Here is a 21,043-nt window from a genome sequence, read left to right on the forward strand (position 1 = left end):
TGGAAGAGCATTTTTGAAAAGGTCTTTTTTTGGTCATGGAAAATGAGATGGCAGGAAAAACAGACAAAAAAAACAAAATTTTCTAATGTATCTGTATTATGGTGGATATGGTTTGAGAGACAACAGCCACTCACTGTCTTTCTGGCTGATTTAAGCTACCTGACTACTGGCTAAAGTCAGTGTGTTGAAGGGATTCATTCAACATGTTACAATATTAACATAAGAATATTTTTTAAGTGATGCTGAAAAAGTACAAACGTCCATTCAGAATGTTTAAAAGGACAAATAAAATGCAAAGAACTGTTTCAACCTAATTTTGGCATTTTAGCCACATCTTAAATACCAGTTGATGTTTAATTATTAGTAATTTAAAGGCTGCATGTGTCTCAATCTGACCAGCAACACAGTAAAGGACTGTAAATAATGTTCATGTGTGACTTTGTGTTGTCTTGCACAGATCCCCCCCTCTACTTCTTCTTCCTCTTCCTCTTGCTCTCCTTTGTGGAGGACAGGTCCATAATGAACCTAATCTGTCCGTCATTCGTCCTGAGCCACGGGAGTTTCAGTCAATAACAATCAGTGTTGGGTGACTGTAATTAAGAATCAGGCATTTCATTGGGAGAGAGTCGAGAAAGGAAGGTGGGAGGTGTGGATCTGTTCTTTGCCCCCGGGCCCCTCCAGCCCACACCCAAGGGGGAGGGGATGGGGGCCAATTAGAAGCTCAGGCACGTGTTTTCTGGGCAATAACAGAGGAAGGGGAGAGAGGAGAGAGGGAGACGCTGAGGAGTCCTCCAAATAAAAGGCAGAGGGACAAGGAACAGGGGACGTGGTCATTCACTGAAAGGAGAAGCCACTTTAATGGAATGGTAATCAGGAAGGGGGGTCCCGGCCTTGGTAAAGGAGGAGGACAAGGAGAGGTCCAGCTTGAGTGGAGATGAGCGCGTGGATAATAGCATGGCATAACAATATATCAAAATTTAGAGGGAAAATAAGAGAGGTTAAGGAAGGATATTAGAGTGGTTGAAATGTCCTTTGAGAGATAAAGGTGGACACAAGACCTGATTAACTAAGAGGATATGCCGACAGTGAGCTTTTAGAGGTAGGCAATTTAAGACTATTGTGGACCCCTAATGCAACCCCCCACACACACACACACACACACACACACACACACACACAATCATGAACACACACACACACACACACACACACAGGTTATTTTTTATCCATTCAAGTATAAAATGTTCCCTTTAATAATCATAAAAATCATAAAAATAATATGTTTATGAATTAAAAAAAAAAATAGGATCAAGAAAAGGTAAGCAAAGTCAGCATGCATACCAAAAAACACTCCACTCAGTAATTTACTCTATAGTGAGCAGTAAATTGAGATTTCGGAAACATATGGATCATCATCATTTTGCATCATCACTGACAGGTGTACAGTGCTGCACAACAGTGCAATGTGATGCATTGCATTGTGGGATTGTTAGCAGAAGGTATTGTACATGCCATGGACAGTACTTTTCTGTTCCTTAGTGGAAAACACACAATTTGGACACTAACATGATGGACATTAGATAAAGTGCGCTAGGGAGTGATTTAGGATACAGCCATAATGTTGATGTATACTACTTCCCCAGAATGTGCTCTCAGCTGCAAACTGCAAACAGCAGATGTTGGTAAGACAGCTCAAGAAACAAAAAAAGAAACATTACATCTTTAGAAAAACATTTAGTTTCTCCTTGTGAAGTTACAGATTGATAGATGTCCAGCAGCAGACATTCAAATTGGGACAAACTCACTGAATTGTTGTATTTTACTGCACAAACAGTATAATATGACAATTAGTATATAGTACAGGCTGTATACAATTAGTTTGTAGTATAGAATTGGTACACAGCATGTGTCTCTACACATGAGCACTGCACTTTACTGTATTTTCCCTCTGCTAACTCCTCTCCACTTAAAAACTTTACCTACCCTGAAACCAGCAGAAGCCTCTGCCAACATCCTGGCATGGTGCCCTGGGCCCCTCACTGTGCATGTGACCCTGCTGGCACCATCTATGCTAGGGATCCTGACAAATGTTGGCACCTTCTCCTTGACCAACAGGGGATTGTGCTGGGGGGGGCAGCTCTGGCAGATCTGGCAGATCTGCAACAGACAACACCTGGTTTGCTGTTTTTAGGTACCATTAATACATCTCCGGACTTACGGGACATTGTTTAAACATTCAATCAAGGGATTTGGATACTTGGGAAAGAGGATTTGTCATTGGATTCTTGGGGTCATGTCAACTTTTGAAGTGGCCGCGTAATGATCCTGAAAAAATTTGTTAACCGGAACCTGGTGAGAAACACAGGCAGCGGTTTCATGGCAGCAGATTCAATAAGTCTGCTTTTCTGGCTTTTTTCGGACCAGAGTGATTAAATTGCATAGGAAATATTTCCATAGTGAGCTAACAACCGTCACGTGAATAATACATCGAGCTTTGCCACATGATATGGGAGTCATAGATTGGCGAGTCTAGCAGCAGCTCTTGGTCTTTACTGGAGAACATTATGCAGAGCGCTTGGCTGTGCGTCCATCTCTTAGCCCTTGTGTTGTTGAGGGAGGGCAGCTTTCCCATCATCCTTTAGCCGAAGAAGGATGGGCTGGAAAGGGTCGTGGTGAGCGTTGCAGAGAGGACGCTCTGCATTAATGAAGCTAATTTATCTGTGAATCAGAATGGGGGTGGGACTCCAGGGCGGGAAGGTGCTTTTTACATGTCCCATCAAAATGCCACTAAACCCTCCTCTCCTTCAGAAGTGTCACATGGGGTCACCTTGGGACAGGTGTGTGTGTGTGTGTGCGTGTGTGTGTGCGTGCGTGCGTATGTGTATGGGCACACGTGTTGTGTTTTTTACTGTCTTTCTGTGCCTGTTGTTTACCATTTCTGATTTGGTCTCCTTCTTTTCTATACAATAATTCTAAAACTAATTCCTCCTAATTGCAAATGTGCATCTTTTGTGCTCACAGAATTAATGACAACATCTGTTTCTAATCTTCTACAGGGAATATTGAGTACAGCTGTCCGGCCACCAATGAATGTGAGATCACCAAAAGGAGACGCAAGTCGTGCCAGGCCTGCCGCTTCATGAAATGTCTTAAAGTTGGCATGTTGAAAGAAGGTGAGTACTGAACTTCAAATCAATTAAGCATTGTAGTGCTGAAAGTTAGTCGAATCATCAAGTCGAATAATCATGTGATCGGCAACTATTTTGACAACCATTTAAACGTTTAGGTCAAATATCTGTTGGTAAAATTATCTGCTTCCAGCTTCTCAAATGTGAAATATTGTTGCTTTGCTCTGTGTTATATCATGCCATTCACCCTGGAAAACTGGACGGCATTTTTCACTATTTTGTGACGTTTCATAGATAAATTAATCGATAATTGAAATAATTGTTAGCCGCAGCACTGGTTTTATACAGGGCTTATTGGTCTCAACAATTCAAGATAAAACTGATAAAAGTAGCATTGACACCGCAAAAAACTATAGTTATATATACTCCAATTCTTCTGATTTCTGCTTTTTATAATAATTTAAAGCATTATGTAGTCCTGTATGGGACCAAAAAGCCTCAGCCAAATTATCATGAAGTGTTGATTATTACAAGGTTTTAACCTAAACGCTAACAAATAAAGGAATATTATTTAGGGTTATACTGTGTATTGGAATGAAGAAAAAAAAGGGTCTCTCTCTCTATCTTGAGTTATTTTAGAATTTTGAATATAGGCATCAGTCACAGTCTTACTGGGGGGATAGAAGACTGGTCAGTGATCAGATATTAAATCCGGCTGTGGCCTCGGGGAGACACCAGTGACATCACCCACAAGCCTTACTTACCTCTCCTCACACCGCCGAGCCTCTCAGCGTTTAACTCAGACGGGTGGAAAAAGCTGCTGAGTTGGATGTTCCTCCCAAGATTGACTGAGAAGTGTAACAGTACTCTTGAAAAGCACAGGCTGTTCCCCCAAGACTTCTCTCTCCCCTGGGCTCTGGGTGTCTCTCTCCCTCACCCTCTCTCTCCCTCTCTGTCTGTCTGTCTGCCTTCCCCTCTCTTGCCTGGAATATTGATCCACTAAATGCTTTCCGAACATCCCACCTCACTTCCTGCATGTGTTGTTTCTCCTCCCCTGACAGACCTTTGGGAGTACAGAGGGAAAATCTAGCCGATAGATTTTCTTTTCTTTTTTTGCCAAGGAAATGGGGGGGACTGCTAGATGCAGTCTAGCTCTAAGTTATGCTTTTATCAAGAGTATTATAATAACTAATGCTGAATTGGGACTTCACTGTATATATCTTAGGTGCTACCTTTTTGGACAGACTTTTATGCAACCAGACATCAAAAATGTCTTGTATTATGAAAATATGACCCCTTTTTTATTGAAAAATACCAAATACATTAAATGTGGCTATTTGACAAATTTGTGTTGCCAGTATTCCACAGCTTATTTTTAATATTTTGATTGTAACACCACAGACAGAATAGCAGTAATGACAGGCAAAACTCTTAGCACCCCCCATTGCCGCAATTAACGTCATAATTTGTACTCCTTCTTGTGGTGATAACTCAGTCAAATCTGAACACACAGACATGAGGCACATATTTTTAAATTCAGTGTGACTTAAATTCCCAGAGAATATCATTATCCCGTTATAAACGGCCATAAATCCGCTTAGAAATCATAGAAAAAAAGACGCTCCTTACAACTCCAGAACTAGCCCGAGAATCATCACGTTATTAAGTTTTCGTCAGTATCAGAGTAATCCAGTGATAGGTGTCTGTGCATCCATGGGTACACTGCAAAAAGGAACTGCTAATAGCTAATTTGGCTGCTTAAAAATGTAGGCTAAAAAAAAAAACATGGTTCAACTTGTAAGCCACATCTAACTAACTGACTCCTAACTGACATTATACTTCCTGTTTGCATATCCCAAAGCAGTATGGAAACTAGTTTCAAAACTTAGAACATGATTATCTACCAAATAGAAGTAAGACAAAGAATAATATAATAGGTGTGACAAAATCCATTGATTTTTCATATTTTTTGACATTATTGAGGCTCACAATGTTCCATCAACATGGGCCAGGGTGCTGATGATAACGGAGGGTGGGGCGGGGGTGTTGCAGGGGGTGCGGCTGTCTCAATTTTGTCTGAGGGGGGGCTCACAGAGTCAGACTTTTAAAACCCTTAATTTAGATCCACCATACCAACACTGAGTTCAGTTGACAAATAGCAGCTTTATAGTAGTGTGTTTTAATACTTATTCAATAGAACATTATTTGAGCTCTGATGGCATTAACATCCCTCCACAAAGTTAGGACCAGCATGAGACTCCACTAAGTACAACGTTGTATCCCAGTTTGGAGACAAATTACACCAGGTTATGTTCTGGAGTTCAGCCCACTGCCATCCACACTGATTGTATGATATATATCCTAATATAAAAAGGAGCGTTTAAAGAATTTGTTTATAGGCTCCACTTACAGACACAACAGTCATAAATTTCCTAAAATAAAACCATGGTCATGCAGTTTTGTTGTGTTCTGCCAGCACCAAACACATCTCATAATAGAAGCCAGAAGCAGTTAAGTGCAATCTGTGCTGGTAACACAAGATTGTATGTCAGGCTCTTGGTTCACTTCCACTAATACAGCTTCACTATGTCCCGACGTAGCTGTGTTTGTTCATCTCAGAATTAAGGGTCATCCATTGTATTGCCATTACAACACTATTTATACATGCGATACGCCCACTCTTGATGTCTTCATCCCAGCCCACATATCTCACACCGAGGCTTTGACTCTCAGCCAGAAAAAACAACGTTGCTTCAGAAATAAAGCTGAAACTATTAGTGCATGCTTAGAGGAAAAACGGAGTGGTATTGTCTGTGGCGAGCCGAGCTAAGCCATTGATGTGGACAGTCAGTGTGTGTGTGTGTGTGTGTGTGTGTGTGTGTGTGTGTGTGTGTGAGGGGGAATTTGACAGCGTGGCCTCCACCGCCTGCTGCTCCTGAGACGCAGCATCATAGCCACCGCGACATGTGGCACAGTAGGTGATTTTCTGAAAGTGATGGCATTCAATTAAAAGGAAAAAGGACATTTAATCGTGGCATAGTGCCGTGGCGTGGCCTCTTACAGACTTGGGGGGGCTTTGATCATAGAATCAGTGGGGGACAGCGGCTTGCCCTACTTCATGTAATGAGACCACCACATAACAAGTGGCCAAGGGCTGGTCATGGAAAAGGAATAATCACATAGTGTAATATGAATGCATGCAGGTGTCATGTATGAAGCAATCTAGTCTTGAAAGATCTGCATTACATCACCACCACATGTCGTCGTCATCGTAAACCTCTTTCTATTTTAAAATCTATTAACTATTAACTTCTATATTAGCATACAAATTTTGATCAAATCATTAACATTTTATAGTTATTTCCTCATTAATTCTTTTTAGCATTGCTCACATTATAAACTTCCTTTGCTCACAACGTCCCAAAGTTATGTTTTTACTTGTTACAGTGCGGCAGTATCATAAAAAATGCCTTGCACTGCAGAAGATGTTGAGAGAACTTATGTGATCAGTCGTTCTAAAAGTATCTTAATATTTCCACCAGGACCCTCTAAGCTCCGCTCTAAGCATGCCGTCCTGAATTATAAAGTGCCAGCTGCCACAGTTATAGACCATGCACCATTGGTAGGCAGGGGAAACCCCTCCTCCTTGTAACACCTGCCCCTAATCAGCTGACTTGAGTTCTCAAGCCCAGTTTGGTGGCTTCAGGTGTATTTAGTCAACTGTTCTGAAGTAGCAGCTAAACACACTTCAGCAAGGAGCAGGGGAAGCAAAATGTGTTACTAAATGAAATAAACATTGTGCAGTTTATCCCTAAGCAATGCAAGAGAATTTGACCGTTATACATTAGGTCTGCTTGACAGTTGTGTGTTTTCTGTGTGGGTGCACATTACGTGAGTTTGGAGGCAGGTGACCGGTTTTTGTGTCAAGAAATGAATTTTATATCTTGTATCTGAGAGGAAAATCCAAGTGACTCCTGAAAAAAATATTGTAGATGACAGGCTTCTTTCCAAATCCGGCTTTACTGCTGTGTCACAGCAGAGCGCCTGCATTGGGTTGAAGGTAGCGGCAGGCGGCTGTTTGAGGAAACCAGCCTCGCTCAGTGACCCTTTAAATGTCCAGCTGAGGCTGATAAAAGGTCACAGGTCCAATGGAAAAACCCACACGTAATTACAACTTGCGGAAGGTATGGTGTCAGTCGCTACTGCCAGGAGTCAGTGCCCACAGCTAATAGCAGCGCTAATAACCCCATAGCATTACTGTATGGTGTTAAATGATGCAAGAATTTTTTGCACAGAATTACCATTTTTTGACTTTGCGATTTGAGTCACTTTTGTTATTTTCTGCTGAAGATGGTAGATTTATTTTTAGCTTTTTGTAGTTTTAGTGCTGCAACAAAATCTCCATATCAAGTAATCACATCATCATGTTAGCAAATTAGCATGTTTAAAAAATATGTCCTATTGAAACAGAAGCATACAACCCCTGTAGGCTTACCAAATTTCTGTCATGAATGAAAATGTTTAACAATTTCAATAAAAGACACTTAAGCCTTTGCTCTTCTGAAGTCAATGCTTGCCGGTTTTAGTGTTAGCTCAGTGTTTCTGTGGTGTATTCTTTGCTTGTGGGGATTTTCTGACACCACTGTAATGTGCTGGATGAATACAAGCTGCCAGACTATTTTGGCAACCTACACTGCTGTCTCGCCCTCGCCCGACCACAGATAGGGATCAGCAGTCTTTCCTGAGCGAACGTGGCTACCGGGGTAACGTTACAGCCTTATTTTCCTCCAGCCACATACACAAAAGATTAGTAAAGCCGTATCCAATATCACAGACTGTCAGGTCCCCTTCCAATCAATAGGCTTAGATCAGAAACCAATCTATACACTAAGATTACATCATCAAAATAAAGATATAGCAAACGTCTATACTGTATGGGTGCCTTTAAAGTCTTAGCCGATACATTTTAACAGCATACGTCTACAAAACCAGATTCAGTTTTGCCTGTATTGCTCTACATCTGTGTATTCCAGGAAGTTAAACTGTAAAGACTGAATGCCCTCTGACCCCTTTGCCACTTGATTTTTTCTTGTACCGCAAACTTGTTTATCTAACAGCACATATATGAGGCCTTGTTTGCTTTTTAGGGTGTCAGAGTAGCTGGCAGACCGCAGCTGAGATTCAGCGCCCACCCAGCGGCTCTGCACTGGCCTGTCCTCACTGTCTGGCAGGTGATAGATCAGACACGGAGGCTAACACGTGTTCCTCTGAAGAAGGGGATTTAGCGAAGTGCTGACCTCTTTACAACCCTCCAATACGCACACTCGACTCACAACACACACATTCATGTACACACATGCCAAATGTATATCACCCCTGACAAGTGACATGGATTCGGGCCTTGAGGTACATGTCTCCTGCTGGCACCCTTCTCCCACTGTCTTTTTCTCTTTCACCCACTCCAACACAAAACAATTTGTGCAAATACCGCAAACCGAACGCTGCTGCCACATATACACCGGGGATGCTGAATCGACCCAGCCTTCTCCAGCCGTGCAGATGTTTTTGATTACAGGCGCATTTGTGGTCAGCGTGGCTCAGTAATACACAGTAATACCCCTTGTGGACACGGCGGCTCAGATTTATGAAAAGTGTAAAACATGATAAAGAGAGCGGTGCAAGTGTGTGCGGTTATGGGAGAACAACTCCAGCTTTGTCTTGTCAGCCCATCGGGAGTTAGAGCAGGTGGGACGCCATGGTGATACACTCCCCTCCTCCCCTTGTCCCCTACACATTTTCCTCTACCCTCCCTCTCTCTCTGCAGCCCACCCAGCCTCTGTACAATCAAACAGAAGCTGTCCGATGCCTTTAGCTCTTTGCAGACTTGTAGACTCAGCCCTCAGAAGTAGCTCTGGAAGGGCAAGGTCCCTGTGTAAAGGGTGAGCGACTGTGTAGGAGGGGGCGCACACTGCATCCCTCTGATTTTTCCCAGCTAAAATAGGGAGCTCCTAATCTCCCTTTGGCAGCGTTAGCCAGCCAGCCAATTCTGACACATTCTCTAGAAAGAAGTGCCTCTGACAGGTGAAGGGCTGAAAATAGTTGCGTGAGATACATACACGCACTCATGCACATGTTCATATAGTAACACACAAGCTTGATACACACTGTATGACCCACATGCACATTTGTGTGATGAAATCTATTCTCTATAGAACTTTTTCTGCTTAGAATGAATTAATCTCACATAGATATACTTTGTGATACTTTTTGTTCGGGACTGTATTATATTTGTTCATAGTTTTGTTTTATTCTCGAAAGTTTTAGCTGTAGATGTATATTTTTATTGCTTACCCTTCTTAATTAACTAAACTTAATTTCTGTTGTTTATGGTTAATTTGTTCAGCATTTTTCTAGTTTCATTTATACAGTGTGCAGGCCTGTAGACGTTGAGGACGCTGAAGTCATGTTGTACTTTCTCTGGGAATTTAACAATGGTGGGGGGTTACATGATATAATTTAAACAAAAACTAACACATCATGGTCATTTTATAGGATGATTTCAGTATTTTTAGATTCAATATTTGTATAATTTTTACGGCTTTTATGCCAGCCAAAAGATAAATAAATTAGATTCATTATTTCCCCACCAGAGGTTTGTTCATGGCAGCATGGAGAAGGCACATTTAGACCATGTTGGGTCTTTTATGAAATTTACAGAAAATGTTACAATTAAGTAAAATCTGACACATTCAAGTAATTATTTTAGTGAATTTCTTTAGTGACTTTATTTTTGGTGGGACATTATACCGAAAACCCTGGCTGCAAACCTGGCTGTATGATTTTTAAATTGTTGTTTTTTTTATGTGGACATAAAAGGAGGATTGGTGAAGTGAATAGGGATCCATATAAAGAATAAATAATAAACACATAAAAGAATAAAATAGTTCCACATGACACATACACACAACAGCCGCCACATAAAGGAAAACACAGCCGCTTCAATCAGGAATGTGCTTTAAGGTTGCACGAGTCAATAAAGATATTGAATGTGAAAGTGAAGCTGGGGTCAGGCGGCCGTAAAGATTGCTCCTATGCAAACATGCCTCATCGTCTTTCCACACACACACACACACACACACAGAGCAAGGATGGACTGTCAGCCAGTATCTTTGTGTCTCAGGCCGTTTCTCTCATAGTCTGCACTAAGTTATGAGCAGACTGTACTGTACTGTACTGTATGATCTTACCGAGCTCATAACATTCAGCACACACACTACCACCACCTCCCATTCCCCACACCATTTTACCCCATAACCTCACCCGCTGCTGCATCCATATTTTGGCTGCCACACTTTATAAAGGGCCAGCAACTGTAAAAAATGGATCTGGATGCTTTTAAGATGATCTGTGCACCCGCCCAGCCCCCGTGTCACTGGTTCTCCTCTGGACACGATTGTCTTGAAGCATGGAGGCTGCTGTGGTTTTGGGCCTGAGGTGTGGAATGACGATGACACAACCCCCCCCCTCACAGGCCCTCTGCAAGGGGCCTCATCCAGCTGTCTTGTTGTGGTCAGATTCTCAGTACTGTGCTGTATCACATGGGGAGGAGATAATCCTGCACTGGTCGGATCAGGCGCTGGCTCGGACAGGCAGGGCTGTCAGGGAGATGTACACCCGATGCTGAAAGGGAGAGAAAAAGAGACAGACGGAAGGAAAAGTGAGAGAAAGAAAATCAGAGATCTTGCAGAAAACTGATACATTCAGCCAAAAACAGCAGCTTGTTCTGTCTTATTCCCCAACCCTCCCATTGTTCAACATTATCTAACTATTTTTTTTCCTCTCTGTCATTCTCTCTGCCCTCCTGTTTTGGGTCTCTGCCGTTTGCAGCACCGCTAAGCTGTAAACTGAAACTGGTTAGCGCTGAGCTCTTAATTCTTGTCAGCGTCTATTAATTATGGGCCAGTTGGATGTTCCAGTTCAAACAGCCCCCGCGGATCTTGGAATTCTAACTCCGGCTGTTTGGTCACTTGTCGCTTGTCGCAGCCACATGACCCTGCTGACAGTGTCTGTGTGTGTGTGTGTGTGTGTGTGTGTGTGTGTGTGTGTGTGTGTGTGTGTGTGTGTGTGTGTGTGTGTGTGTGTGTGTGTGTGTGTGTGTGTGCGTGTGTGTGTGCGCGTGTGCGGATGGTGGTAGATATCAGGGAGAAAAGCAGCAACAATTCTCTGTCACTTAGTCTGACAAGTCTATGGTACATGAATTTAGGGGATACACCTCCTTGATATGTTTTTGCATTACACAAGCTTATTGTTGTGAAAACCTTTACTAACTGCATATCCCTTTTATTAGGCATATGTGTGTCATTAAATAGAGAGACGCTATCGAATTGATTTAATATCTGGAGTACATGTGCACAGTTTCCTGAAGCACAATTTATAATTTTAAATTTACCTTAAACAAGAGTAATGGTAAGAACAACTACTAAAGCTTCATCTATCGCAAACCCAGTTCCTAGCTGCCTAACTGACTAATTAAAACCGCATCCACATGTGTTCAAAGAACAAGAAGTCTATTTGCAAGCCTTATTGATTACTTTAAGGCGTACAAATGGAAAGCTGTGTTAGGAGAGGGGCTCTCGATTTAGCTTCAATCTGCCAGGCATAAAATGATCTCACTGTGTTTGCTGGGAAGAATGAGCTCCCTCCGGGCACGGTGGGTAATTAGGTTAGTGGATAGTCAGTGTCAGGAAATTGAAAGACCATCCTAATCGGATTCTTTTGTTTCCAGGGGAATCAAAGGAATTTATGAGTCACTGGGAAATCTCACACGACTCAGTTCCACTTGACCATGTAAAATCTGTTTGCTCTCGCTCAATGCTCAAACAGCTTTTAATACAAGAGTGTAAATCCAGCACATAAGGTGCATCTGATGTAGCCTGTGTCCTCTAAAATGGCTTTCAAGATAATCCCATATATGTCCGTTTGTATACTAACCAGATACTTATACTCTTCCGTCTGTTACAAGGAGGTATTGAACAGCCCCTCTTTCAGTTAAAAGGTCAAAAATAAAGGAAAGAAACTCAGTAGTCCCATTTACGGTAAATGCATATACAATTACTAATACAGGAATAAATTACTACAGTATTTGAAAGGCTTCCTTAATGTGCTTGGAATACCAGTTAGGAATATACTATGACCAGAAAAACACATATTTGGGCAAAGCTGTAAATGATACTGAAGAAAAACTCCTCAGTTTTGGTTGTACAGGGTATGCCATAATGAATTTAAAAATAATAAAAACACTGAAATTCTTGAGAGAGATTTATGACTCAGCAAAATACATGCAAAGAGGCTATTATCATTAGAAGTAGTTGTAGCTATAGAAGTAGATGTAATAGCAAAAATTGGCCATGTGGCATTTTAACTAAATCTAATGATGTCAGATTTAGCTGATAGAGAAACAAATGAACCAGCAAACAGAACATGCAGCTATAAATGAATGGGAGCTCTTTGCTCAGATTAGTTCTATTTTATTAAATTCTGCTAAATAATCAGTGAGTTTTATGCACTCTTCAAAGTGCCTTTGGTTTATCTGCCATTTATAAATGTATGATATTTTTTGCAGGTGTACGTCTGGACCGGGTGAGAGGGGGGAGACAGAAATACAAACGGAGGTTGGACGCAGAGAACAGCGCCTACCTCGGCCTCACCATCCCCCCTCCAGCCAAAAAGCCATGTGAGTCACAGAGTTTGGTTTTGTTTTCTGACTCAGCTGAATGTTGCAAACTTTGATGGTACCTAAGCATTACAGAAAGGCTTCATTTTGCTTTTATATCAGCACACACATGTCACAACTTGGGACATTTATAGAAATGTTGGGACTTGGAATTCTACAATTAGAAATGTATTCATTTTACAAAATATCTCATTGAGAAATATGTGTACAACGACATTTTGTAGATGCGTAGATGGATTTCCACTGTCATGTGGGAGAAAAATCTGTGTTCAATTATGCTATAATCAGATTCATCACCAGGCCAACCTGCCACCTTTTTTAGACTTTGCACCATATTTTATGAGATGCTAGACTATATTTTAAATTAAAACAACACTTTGCAAATGTATTATTTATTAATTTATTTGTAATTTTTGTGTCCCAGTATAATCCAGCCTTCGTTTTTGTCATTATATTGTCTGTATACGTTGTCGCCTAAAATTGTCTCAAAACACATTTCTCTCTCCATTTCTGCATCCTTCCTTCCCTCCTTTCAGTGACGAAGATCGTTTCCCATCTGTTGGTGGTGGAGCCAGAGAAGATCTATGCCATGCCTGACCCCACCATGCCCGACGGAGACATCAAGGCCCTGACCACGCTGTGCGACTTGGCCGACCGCGAACTGGTGGTCATCATCGGCTGGGCAAAACATATCCCAGGTAGAGAGACATGACTGCTAATGAATGACTGTGTTGTCTGGGATATGGTTTTCGGAACCTATTTATTTCTTAATTTCGCATTTCAACAATTTCAAGTACTTAATAAATACTTTTTTTTCTGCAAAGCCAAATATGTGCTTTGCCAAAAATCAATCAATGAAAACAAAAACGTCATTATTTTTTCAATTGATAGACAAATAACTACATGACATAAGAAATAGAACTTTGATTATCTGACCTGTTGTTTGGTTCATAAAATTTAAGAAATCTATTTCTAATGGAGGAATTTGTGAGTTTATAACTTAATTGATAACTCGATTCATGAAAGGCAAATTCAGAGGTCTTATTGGTAAAGCAAGGAAGTAAACTCACATTTGTACTTTAATTTGCTGCAACAAATACAGTATGAGATTACTGAAGAAGTTACTGACTATTGCACACACATAACCCACCCCCACACACACACAGACACACACACATTCATGCACACACAGGATAATTAACATCTGCTACTCATCTGCACCTAAGGGAGAAGCTAGTCCCATATTCTAAAATCTAATCAATAAAGAGCAGCTGAAACCTTTGATTTGACTGGGTAGGGTGGGAGAGTCTGGGGGGGAGGTCCGCCCCTATGTCAATGTATTCCATTTCAATCCCAGACTTAAAGAAAGCAATCCTCTTACTTACTTAAGGAGACTACACAGGGCCTATTGTAAAATTGATTTATTTAGGGAAATACTGATGGATTTCCCCGGTTCCCCTTGTTGACGAATTCTTAAATAAGACTTGTTATGCAAATGTTCCAAGATCTGCTTTTATTTTCATTTCTATCAGTTGAAACAAACACTTTAGGCCTCAGTATGTTTAAAGGGAGCACAGGTTGGACTCAAAGTAGATACATCTCATTGATCCAGTCAAGTATTGTACGTACAAAACTGCACATGTGGCCAATTCAAATCAATTCAACATTTTTAAATGCAATGTAGTGCTGCAACAATCAATTAACTGCCAGTTATTTTCCCAATGAATCAATTAAATGCCCATCACAATTTCTCAGAGCACAAGATAACACCCTCAAATGCCGTACAAAAATACAATACAAAACAGTACAAGATGTTTAATTTACAATGATATAAAACAAAGAAAAGCAGTAAATCCTCACATTTAAGAATCTGGAACCAAACAGTGCTTGATGTTTTTGCTTGAAAAACTACTGAAACGATTAATCAATTATGAAAATAATTTGACTATAATGCAATGACATGTTTCAAATTAATTTCTCATTCACAACTACACAACAAAACATAGCAAATGGATATTTTTTCCTACCTGTGGATTTATTCACTCATTTCCTAGCTGGCACAACACTAACCAGCTGTTTGTCCAGGGTTAGCCTTCATCACTGATTTGTCATCAGGTTTATGTTTGACACCCTAATGAATGCAATTTGGAGTGGCTTAAGGTGTGTTGATCCCAAACCTGACCTAGGAATCTCATAGGATTGACTTTGCAAAGAAACAGGAGAACTGTGTGGTCTGATTTGGAGATTTAGCTTTGGAGGGACGCTCGGGTACGAGGCAAGAGTGCTGCACTGGAAAGACGCTTTAACAGGGAAAAAAGCAGCATCCCTGACCTGATATTTTTCGGACTTTTTCGGTGAAAAAGAGGCCAAATAGGGTATCTACAATAAAATTCTTCAATTTAATCATATTAATAAATATTTGTGATGAATAGCAGGGCTCAGGACAACCTACTATGATGAACTTTAATGTGCACAAGTGTGCTTTTTCTTATTATGAAAGCAAATATTTGTACCAAATATAAAGTAGAAGCTTTAAAAAAAAAGCAAATAAAACACATTTTGCTTTCAAGAACAAACCTGGTGAGAGACATGTTTTTTCTGTGCGTTTGTAGCAGAAGTTAAACATGTTTGCAAGAATGTAACTCATCACGAGGCAGCCATTGATTGGATGTTACACACACTGTCATGAAAATGGAAACAGAATGGTAGCATGGTTGTCAAGGGGTCAGAGGTGGCCACTAATTTGTAAAGCTGTTAACACACACACACACTGTCTCAGACATGTAAGTGCACACAACGTATGTAGATTTATATTCCCGGCAACAGCATTCAGCGCCCTCTGGAATTTAATGATCACTCAGTTCAGCGCATCGCTTTCTTCTTCTTTCCTCTCTTTTTCTCTGCCACTCACACACAGACTCTCTCTGCCATCATATCTTTCACACACACTCTCTGGCTTCCTTGTTCTCTTGTTCCCCTGACTCTCCCCCTCCTACTCCTCCTGCTCATATTGGGCCCTCTAGTCTCATTATTACCTCTGTCTTTTTATTAGGCCCATTAGGGCTCTTAGGAGGCCTGTAATGATACTAAATGAACAGAGAGTGAACTGCTGTCTGTTTTAGACCTAGCTCTCAATGACAGCTTCAAGCTTCACTGCCAGCCACTCAGTCTCTTCATTGTACTGAATAGGGATTCAATTACATATCTGATCTGTACCTGTACTGTACTGTTGCATAGCCAGAGCACTTTTATTTCCTGCAAACAATCACTAACATCCCACGGTATGTTGAGGATTGGGTACCTTATAGAAATAGACACGTGGTATAATGTTAAATAATATGGTACAGTGGTTCAGTATGACCTGTAACACTGACGTGTTACATGTAGATTTACAGTCCTAGTAACTAGAATTTAATTTCAAATTCACCATCCCTTAATCCTGCGGTTGGGGAAAGATTGTGGTTTCAGTTAAAGGTTCTGTATATGAGATTCTGAACATTAATATAGCAGAAAACAACTGTTTGCTATATAGAGATATAGTGGCGTAATGGTGTCCTGAGCGAAGAATGGCATCACACCCCCTCTGCTATTTGTTGAAATCAGAGCTTCTTTGTGCTTTGTTTATACAGCCGCATCAGCCGTGCATGCATGTTAGTGCATGTGAGTTCCTCCTTGTGAAACTGTTGGCTTTTCTCATCTAACGCAGTGAGTTAAGAATTTATTTCAACCAAACCAGAGTTGGTGAATAGTGGAAAGACTAACTGAGACAGTTTTGGTGAGTTTTATTTTGTTTCTGTCCCATTTGAAGGAAGTGTTTTATGACAATCTGTAAGGTAAAATTACTGTTTTTCTCAATGGAGTCTGGTGGGCTATAGTGTAACCAGCCTAGTGTCAGTAACTGCTATCTCAGCTGTGAACTCTGGTGAATTCACAGTTTGGTGTGTTTAAGTTACCTTTAAATCACGTATTTAAATGTATTAGACTGTAAATTGATATTTCTTTCGATTTCATTATAGATAACCCATTTACTTAGACAAACTAGTTCAAAATGACAAGAGAGGTGAAAAAACACTCCTTATTTGTAGATTCTGCATTGTCCCCTTGGCTTTGCTGAAGATTGTCCAAAGGCAGAGTGCTGTTTCTGCATTTTTTAGGTGGGCCTATCCTATATAGTCTATGACTGTGATTTCTTTATAGCCTTAAAAGGTATAAAATAAGGCATTACAACCCTCCTATCTGTTACGCAGTTTGCCTGCCAGCCGATAAACTTTAAATTCTTTTTTCCTTAATTTCTCCTTGACTGCTCTCTGCCTTTATAGGGCAGAATAGTAGATAATAATTCCTTTTCTTATAGTGTAATAGAAACCTGTTGTATCCCTTGTCTCTGTTCATGCTTTTTGTCATCACAAGGGAAGAAGACTGCAGAGACAGAGACATTCCCCAGTTTGCTCAATATTGTGTCATGTTTGGTCAAACGGCAGTAAATCAGTAGGGTGAAATATTGATATTTCATCAGGGGGAATCACCCTCCACTGCGACACTTAACTCAGCCACCTCCGGGCGATGCACCTGAAGCTCCGAGGTGACCCCCGGGGAGCCAGGAAGTCACTCCATCGCTTTAGTAAATTGAGTGGAAAGGGAGAAAAAAAACACTGGCTGGGGAAAAGAAAAGAATGATGAGGAAAAGGAGGAGACAGCTGAAGAGGGTGGCGGTTCGTTCACAAAATGTGTAAAGAAATGGAGTATTGCAAAAAAAGAAAAAAGTGAGCACATAACAAAAGAAATGGTGCCCCAAGCGTAAAAGGTAGTATGAAACCGATTTATAAATGCTTTTTTGGTAAAAAGCGTATGAGAGGTGTGATGTATTAAGAATTCATAATAAGCAATATTTTATGTCTGAATCATTGCTCCTTTACAACTGTTTTTGTCGAACTCACTTTGGCTTTTTCCAGACATGTAGCATGTTACAAGTACAGTCATTGATCCTCCCTCATTATTCGAAATACACCTGCATCCCCAAAAGTTAGAGTCAATTCATGAGTTCCTGATGCAGCCTACAGTATCTACATTTAGAGATCCCGTAGTCCCACCACCCCCCACCCCACTAAATGTGTACCGGATGTCCTCCGTCCGCTGTCTGTTTGTCAGATCTGAGGCTTGGATCGATCCCCCTTTCGCATTTGGTGGACTGATTACAATCTACTAATCAATGACACCCCCAGCACTCTTTTCTCTCTGTCTGTCTGTCGTTTCTCTATTTGCTTGATAAGAACCATCGGGAGGACCTCTTTTAAGTCAAACTGCCCATTCCCATCCATACATCCTCAGATTTAAGTAAGCATAGTGGTGGGTTCAAGGCCCTGGTCAATACCCCCAATCACCTTCCTATTCACTATAGAGTGGTGAAAGGTATTGTGGTGCTTGAGGTCCTTTCAGATGTCCGTCTGTTTGATGTGGTGTGTGTGAATGTTGGAGAAGAGAGTTGATGGGTCGACCTCGAGATCGCAGATGAATTGTTAACCCAAGTTCAGAGGGTTGAACACAAGAGACAAAACAATCAAGAAGGTGTTTATCAGGTGGAATATGTTTATGTTTTTGTTTTGTCTTGGACCACCTCACCATCACCTTTGCTCCCATCATAATAATTTAATATTTAATAATAATAATGAAATTAATTTAAAGAGAATTCCTGTAATTGTGTTTATGACTGACATAATCTGAGGTTGCTTTCAATTTCTTTGTATATAGTTCATCAATTAGTCAGGTGACTTAAAATAGACTTAAAATATAAATATAAAGAAATATAAATGACCACAAATTGTAGATATACACAACATTACAACCAGTACATTATCTAAGGCAACTGAGCAATCTGATGCAGGCCGGGAGGTGTAGTGGAAAGCTTAGGAAAAAAAGATACTGTTATCCTAACTGAAATTCATTTTCTTCAAATTTCTTGTTTTTTGAGAACAAATGTAATAATAAACTTGACTTCAATGACTTCAAACAGAGCTCCTTATTTAACCCTTTCAGGCTTAAAGTGCCTAATTGTAAATCCAAAATACCTTTAGTTGCCTCCTTCTTGAAAATTCACATGACTAATTGATTAACTTTATATAAACAAACTACCCTGATGACGGCATGATAGCCGAAAAATGTTTGAGGAATGAAGCCTGCTATATTGGAGAAGAGTTTTGCAACTTATTTAAGTTTGCTGGATAACTTCGTGCTATGACAGATGGTGAAAAAAACCCGAAATAATGGTCAAGTGAATGAGGCCACTTTAATTTCAGTCAATTTTAAAATCCAGAATTCATTTTTTTGTTACAAAGACAAATTAATTTTGTATTCTTTCATAGTTACCATGACAAGAATAGGAGGTGGTTAGGTTTAAGAGTGGATTTGTCCTCACTAAGCGCTTTCTCATGCTTATGTACAGGATTACAGAAAGACTGACTGTCGATGCTTGAAACAGCCCTGGCTCATGTTTCAAAAGCCTCTACTCTTGACTGATTTATAGTCTCCCCTTAAGCCACCACATGCAATCATCGGCCTCTGTTTCAAGTTGGACTTCTCCGGGGATTATGCAGCGTTATATACACAGCCCATAAAACATATGGGGGACTTGAGACGGCCAATTACAGTGCAGTGAGGTTAATAGGTTGATGTCATGATTTGCCATGTGGTTATACAGCGTGAGTGCCCAGCAATACCTGGAAAGAAATTCTCGAAAAATATCACGTTCTTTTTTTATTCTGCAGGTTTTTCCACTCTCTCGCTGGCAGACCAGATGAGTCTACTGCAGAGTGCCTGGATGGAGATCCTGGTGCTGAGCATCGTGTTTCGCTCCCTGCCCTGCGAGGACGAGATTGTGTACGCAGAGGACTACGTCGTGGATGAGGAGCAGGCGAGGATCTCAGGCCTGTTGGACCTGCACGTCGCCATCCTGCCGCTGGTCCGACGCTACAAGAAGCTGCGCATGGAGAAGGAGGAGTTTGTCACGCTCAAAGCCATTGCCCTGGCCAACTCAGGTATAGTTAACCTCCACAATCCCACTGTTGACTCATGCAGTGCAGCCAAACATTGTTCAAACCCACAGAACTTTATTTTAACTTCTAGTGGAGTAACCAAAGTTTCCAATTATAACAAAGGCTGAATTTTGGGGAAATGTTGAAAGACATGAAGAATACTTTCATGTGATGTAGTCTTGGGTTTTTTTTTCACTGGCATATATATATATATATATATATATATATATATATATATATATATATATATAAATACTGTTGCACAATATGAAATGAGATTTTTTTTCAACCTTAAAAGGACAGTTCACCCCAAAATCAACAACACATATTTTCCTCTTACCTGTAGTGCTATTTATCCATCTAGATTGTTTTGGTGTGAGTTGCTGGGTTTTAGTGATATCGGCCGTAGAGATGTCTGCATTTTTTTAATATAATGGGACTACATGGCACTCAGCTTGTGGTTCTCAAAGCGCCAAAAAAACATATTTTTTGGGTGATATCTCCAAAACCTGGCAACTGACACCAAAACAATCTAGATTGATAAATAGCACTACAGGTAAGAGGAAAAATATGTGTTTTTGATTTTGGGGTGAACTGTCCCTTTAAAGCTTCTTAAAGGGGAAATTAAAGGTCATACAATAGAAAATATTTTAGCACTTACACTGTAAAACATTAGATTACTTTTGGTTCAGGCACTTGACTTATTAACAGAAATTATATATTTAAAGTTATTATCAAGAACTTGTAGTTTTATTGTAAATCGTAGTCATTTGGCCAAATATCCTTTATTTTGCTCTACAAACGCAGAGGTGTCATGAGCTTGACAGGAAGGTACATCTCTTTGTTAAATCTTAAATAAATCTAGATAGTTGGCATTTAATTAAAGCAAACAAAGAAATAAAACAAAAAAATGTCAAGGGGTTGTCTATATCTGGTGAGCCGATCACTTCCACAATGAAGGATACCTGATAAGAGGGGACAAAAAGGTCAGAGGCATGGCTGTTTAATTTAACACTCCCTATGTGTGAGAGTGTGTGTGCATCTATATTTTAATGTGTGTGCACATGCGTGTGTGTGTGACTGTCACATTGCGCTCTCATTCTCTCCATCTCCATAACAGTAGCTGCCAGCGCGCCACAGCCGAGGGAGATATA

The 21,043-nt window shown here is 40.5% G+C and overlaps 1 protein-coding gene across 4 annotated transcripts in view; it reads left to right on the forward strand.

Moving 5' to 3' along the window:
• LOC122863260 (steroid hormone receptor ERR2-like) overlaps window positions 1–21,043 on the forward strand; it is a 118,776-nt gene that overhangs the window by 91,344 nt on the left and 6,389 nt on the right. For all 4 annotated transcript variants that reach the window (XM_044169579.1, XM_044169576.1, XM_044169578.1 and 1 more), the window contains 4 exons: window positions 3,057–3,173; window positions 12,751–12,861; window positions 13,398–13,559; window positions 19,623–19,892. In XM_044169579.1, the coding sequence (XP_044025514.1) occupies window positions 3,057–3,173; window positions 12,751–12,861; window positions 13,398–13,559; window positions 19,623–19,892 (660 nt within the window). The remainder of the gene's footprint in view (window positions 1–3,056; window positions 3,174–12,750; window positions 12,862–13,397; window positions 13,560–19,622; window positions 19,893–21,043) is intronic.

Source organism: Siniperca chuatsi, linkage group LG16 (genome assembly GCF_020085105.1).
Source record: "Siniperca chuatsi isolate FFG_IHB_CAS linkage group LG16, ASM2008510v1, whole genome shotgun sequence".
Classification (NCBI taxonomy): Eukaryota; Metazoa; Chordata; class Actinopteri; order Centrarchiformes; family Sinipercidae; genus Siniperca; species Siniperca chuatsi.